The sequence below is a fragment of the Impatiens glandulifera genome, chromosome 3 (assembly GCF_907164915.1).
Source record: "Impatiens glandulifera chromosome 3, dImpGla2.1, whole genome shotgun sequence".
In the NCBI taxonomy this organism is placed as follows: Eukaryota; Viridiplantae; Streptophyta; class Magnoliopsida; order Ericales; family Balsaminaceae; genus Impatiens; species Impatiens glandulifera.
Window position 1 is genome coordinate 48,028,604 of NC_061864.1, and position 5,615 is coordinate 48,034,218.

The window sequence follows — 5,615 nt, forward strand, 5'->3', positions numbered from 1 at the left end:
TTCTTGTTATTTAGACGGAAACATTAATGTCGCAAACCTTTCGTTATTTCTACGAAAACATTAATGTAGCAATTTTTTTTGTTATATCTTCGGAAATATTAATGACCCACAATATATCCGTCACAAATATTTGATGAAAATTTATCGTCGAAACCATCTATTAAAAATTAACCGTATACATCACTACATTACCGAAGGCATATATTGTGACAAACATGAAGATGACGAAACGTTCGTCGTAAATAGGAATTCGTTGAAAAAACAGTACGAAAAATTAATAGCGTCACAAAGTATTAATGTTTTGAACTGTCAATAAAAAAAACTTATAATATACTAATATGGAACATTCTTTCCTCAATTGTAATTATCACTATTATTTCCATTCATAGTCATCTAGATCTTCACCTCTACTGATGCGATAGAAAGAGTTCATAATCAGGATGGAGAATTTTCCGATCACGAATCCAATCTTCGGCTGCTTGAATAAAAGAGTTCTCCTTCTTGCATTCATGATTTTTGTTGGGACACAAAAGAGTACCCTTATACTTGTTGCAGACCACTCCAAAGACTGGTAAGGGAATCCTCAATTTTCTATGCCCTATATCCTCAGATTTCCCACCCTTCATACCATCATTAACTTTTATCGTAGAATATCCTATTAAATTAACAATATCTTAGTATAACACTTTAAATCTTCGTTTAAAAAGTTTGAAAAAAAGGATTTTTTTGTACTTGTAGAATGTGTCGACAATGAATGATATGTCAAGAAACATGCATCGATTCTCTCAAGTGTCGATCCCAACGGTTCTCTCCAAATTGGATACCTGCATTATTTTTTAAACTAGTTAAGTTTATTAAACAAATAAATTAGTCAAGTTCAACCAAAATAAACATTACCATGCCACAGAAATCCAACTTGCCGGTGAAAGATCACAACTTTTAATGGTATTAAGCTCAGGGAACTGTTGTGCAAGAGATAGAGCCTGTTTTTAATCAGAAACAATGTTAATTGAGAATGATTATTATAATTAACAAGCTATGGAAGAAAACAATATTAGTAAAATCACCTTATTAGTTAATGGCATTCTATTTCGTGGTGTTTCCTTTTCAAAATATTCATATATAAGTGTTTCCAACGAATTAGATCCGTCTATTTCCACATTTGTATACTTATCATTTACTAAGAACTCACTCATCTGCAGCGAATTCCCATAACCATTTTTTTCACTGTGAAGGTTAAACCCAATTCAAATTTTTATAGTAACAATAGATAAACACTTGAGAAATATAATTTAGTTTAGTTGGTTAGTATTACCTAAGAAATGGGTCGATGTACAGTTGAATGGCGGATAGGTACGGAACATAGAATTGAGTGATATGTTCTTTCTCATTCAGCAATGTTGGTACTCCTACTCCATAACAACTCCATTTGATAAACGCTTTCCATAAACCACTTAATGAATAGAAAAAACATTTTTCTACTTCACTAGTCTTATTATCATTATTTTCCTGCAAATTCAATGTAACAACTCTTTTATTGAAAAAATGGATACAGAATGTAATTATTATTAATAAAAATAATTATTATTAATTTGATACCTGATCAGAGCAAAGTTCAACGGGAATGAATGGAGTAACTGCTTTCACAAATCGTAAAATGTTTGTCACAGAACACGGGTTAACAAATAATTCTGTTACAAACAAATTATCGCCATTAGGTTGATTTTGCCTCGGAACTTCCGATATAACCGGCGAACGAGGTGTTACGTCGTCGTCCTCCTCCTCCTCCTCCTCCTCCTCCTCCTCCTCCTCCTCCTCCTCCTCCTCCTCCTCCTCCTCCTCCTCCTCCTCCTCCTCCTCCTCCTCCTCCTCCTCCTCCTCCTCCTCCTCCTCCTCCTCCTCCTCCTCCTGTTGTTGTTGTTCAACTAACAATAGTTCATGATGCTGCTTCACCTTTGTATTATTGAATAGTTTGATGGGGTGAGTTAGAGTGTTTGTAAAACTACTAAGAGCAGAAGACATGTTTACAAATCCCCTTACCAAACCAGTATAGGAGTAGAATTGAGAGACAAATATCATACAAATGACATTTTATTATTTACTAATAACATATCTTTTATAGAGAACTTTGACTAGTAGAAAATATAAATAAATGGGTAAAGATGAAATTATGTCATACTTATCAATGAGAAGAAAATAAATCTTGAATTCACAAATAACTAATTAAATATTTAATGATAATAAATAAAGCTTGCAAATGTGAATGCAAAAAAGTAAACATAATCTACTTTTTGAAATTTAAGTAATCAAATATTTCATTATATTTTTGTCAAAATTTTATGATATAGATTAATAATCTTTTCTCCTTAAAATTAAGATTCATGTAATAATAGTGAGATTATGAACATATTTAGTGAATTTGATGATGTAACGGTTAAAAAATTATTTTGTCAAATCTTTTGTGAAATTTAATGTAAATAATATTATTATAAATAAAATAATGATAAGAAGAGCGACTTTGGGCAACCACTCCCCAACTATCCCACTTGGCAGCCACGTGGAAAAAAAAAATAAGCCTGGCAAAAAATTTATCATTTAGAGAGAAAACCATTTTGGGGAGTATCTCTCTAATTTTTACACAATTTTTTTTTATTTCAATGTGGCTGCCAAGTGGGGTCGATTTGGAGTAGTTTTGTCAAATCTTTGCGCTCTCTATTATTACTCTTATAAATAATAAATGAATCAATAATGAGATTCATGCCTAAAAATATTTTTTTTACCTTGATAAATTTAGCATAGTTAGCATAAAATTGAAGATATTTTTAATATTTAAAATTATTTTAAAATTATTTTAAAATTATTTTAAAATTATTTTAAAATAAAATATAGAGTTGTATATAGAATCATCTCATGAATTATGCATTTTTGTAAAGAATTGTTTACCTTTTTACATTTCTTATTTTATATTTAACTCATAACTTGAGGGCCTTATTGAATTATTTTGTAATTATTTATAATGATTAATTTATAAGAGCTATAAGTTCTCCCAATCTCTCAAAAACATAGTTTTTAGAAGTAGTCAACCAAACTTCGATTCTTCAATTTGTTCATTTGATCAAACTTGAACCAAATTCAGGAACTTGTTAAACTAAAAAAATTCCGTACTCATTGGTCAATTAATTTACTTAAATTTTATACGGTCGAACATTATATTCTCAGTTCCACAACTAAGTCAATACATGCACAAACCAACTCAAGTTCATTGGGATGCTGGTTTACAAATTATTATATATCTCAAAGAAACACATTCCCTTAGATTTTTTTTCTTTTTCTAATCCAACTGTTCTTGAAACTTTTTCTAATACTAACTGGGCAAATTGTTCGAATAAGCAACAATCGCTTACGGGATATTACATCAAATTAGGGACGACACATATATCTTAAAAAATGAAGAAGAAAACCACAATATCTCAATCTTCTATTAAAGCGGAGTATCGTAGTCTCGCAACAACTGTTTGTGAATTGCAACGAATATCGTACCTACTCTCGCATATGGACGTCAAACTACAAATTTTTTTATTCTTCTCAGGTACAACAACTAAATTGCAATTCACATCACTCAAAACTTTGTTTTACATGAGTGTACCAATACATCGACATCAATTATCATGTAGTTCGTGACCTATACAAATCCGGCTTTATTGATCTTCGACATACTCAACTAAAAATCATGATTCGGACATTTTTACTAAAGCTTTGGATGATATGCAATTTGATGATCTACGTTCCAAGATTTATAAACAAGAATTTCATCTTGAGGGAGGAGCGTAAATAACTTTTATTGTTTTATATTTCTTATTTTATATTTACTTTATAATTTGAGGGATTTATCTAATTATTTTGTTGCATTTATAATGATGATGTTGACAATTTTGAAACGAATAATACTTTTATATTGTAATAAATCGATCTGAGATGAGTAAATGCACATGTTATCCAAATATAAAATAGGAGATCAAGCACAATAAAACAATACCAGATTTACGTGGAAAATCCTCTCAACCTGAAGGGTAAAAACCACGGAACCAATCGAAATTTTTTACTATAAATAAAAAAAGATACAAATGTTATTATCAACTTTAAACCCAAAGTTGAGGTATAGAAATATATAAATACCAATTTCATTCAGACTCAAGCTAGTCTAGATATAAGAGAACAAGAAATTTGAACATAAAGGTGATAAATGTAAGGAGATAGCTACTGCCTCCTTCTCTTCTCCTTCCTATTTTCTTCTCTTTTTAGCACAATGTTATCTCTCTCTAGTAGTGATAGAATGAATAACATCTTAGGAATTGCTTGTATAATTAAGTGCCTAATTGGGCTGGACCCACAACCTCAACAATCTCCCCATCCAACCCACGGAGAGAGGCACACAGATCTTCAAGTCATTACATGGTATTCATGTCGAGAAGTCGACAACAAAGCTCGAGTTTGTCTTTTGGAACTATCTTCGTAAACATGTTTGACGGGTTCTTATCCATGTGGATTTTCATCAGCTTCATATGTTGGTTTTCTATTACATCTCTTAACTAATTAAATTTCACATCAATATGCTTAGTTCTAGAATGATATGTAGCATTCTTGCTCAAACCTATGGCTATCACAGAAACAAATTTCATCTTCTTGTTGCATACCAAGCTTTAGGAGTAATCTAATCGCCCATAATAATTCCTTGCCAACTTTAGTTGTTACAATATATTCTGCTTCTATTGTTGACGAGTAATCTACATGCCTAATATTTGACGGGCTTGGCCCATGTCTTTCATGTCAAATATCATGGACATATCCTTCTTCAAAATAGATATTATCTAAGCATCGTGTCATATAATTAACATATCATCAGCATAAAGTAGAATTATCAGAAACTTTCTATTAGAAAATCATTTTAATTAAACACATGGATCTTTCTTGGTTCTCTGGTACCCATGACTCATCATAAAAAGAGTCAAATTTCTTGTACCAATGTCTTAGAACTTGTTTCAAACCGTAAAAACTCTTCTTCAACTTATAAACTATGTTCTCATTTTCTTTCACTTCAAATCTCTCTAGTTGCACCATGTAGATATCTTCTTCCAAGTTACCATAAAGAAATGTAGTTTTTACATCAAGTTTCTCCAGATCAATATATAAGCTAGATACTAGACCTAACACTCTACGAATAGAAGTTATCTTTACCACTGGTGAGAAAATCTCCTCAAAGTCGATTCCATATTTTTGTCCAAAATCCTTTACAACCAGTCGGGCTTTGTACTTCATAATTTCTCCATTTTCAATTATCTTTAGCTTGAACACCCATTTGTTTCTCAATTCCTTTTGGCCCTTAGGAAGCTCCACCAACTCATATGTTCCCATTTCTTGCAATGGCTTCATATCATCTTTCATTTCATTCTTCCACCTAGATTTATCTTTATGAATTTGTGCCTCCTAGAAACCTTTTGGCTCTCCTTCTTCTATTAATAGGATACACTCTAATGGTATCTTTTAGAAGGTTAGTACTTTGTTTCAAACATTCTTACTAGTATCTCTTCTGGCTCCTCTTGATGATGTTGCTCCCC

At 31.5% G+C, this 5,615-nt stretch overlaps 1 protein-coding gene across 1 annotated transcript; it reads right to left on the reverse strand.

Annotated features, from left to right (window-relative positions):
* Positions 1 to 407: 407 nt before the first annotated feature.
* On the reverse strand, positions 408 to 5,316 carry LOC124930300. The gene is made up of 7 exons (XM_047470657.1): positions 5,046 to 5,316; positions 1,600 to 1,691; positions 1,316 to 1,509; positions 1,068 to 1,227; positions 898 to 983; positions 733 to 824; positions 408 to 655 (listed from the first exon to the last, which is right to left on the reverse strand). The coding sequence occupies exons 1-7, from the start codon at positions 5,314 to 5,316 to the stop codon at positions 408 to 410; spliced, it is 1,143 nt and encodes a 380-aa protein (XP_047326613.1).
* Positions 5,317 to 5,615: the final 299 nt, after the last annotated feature.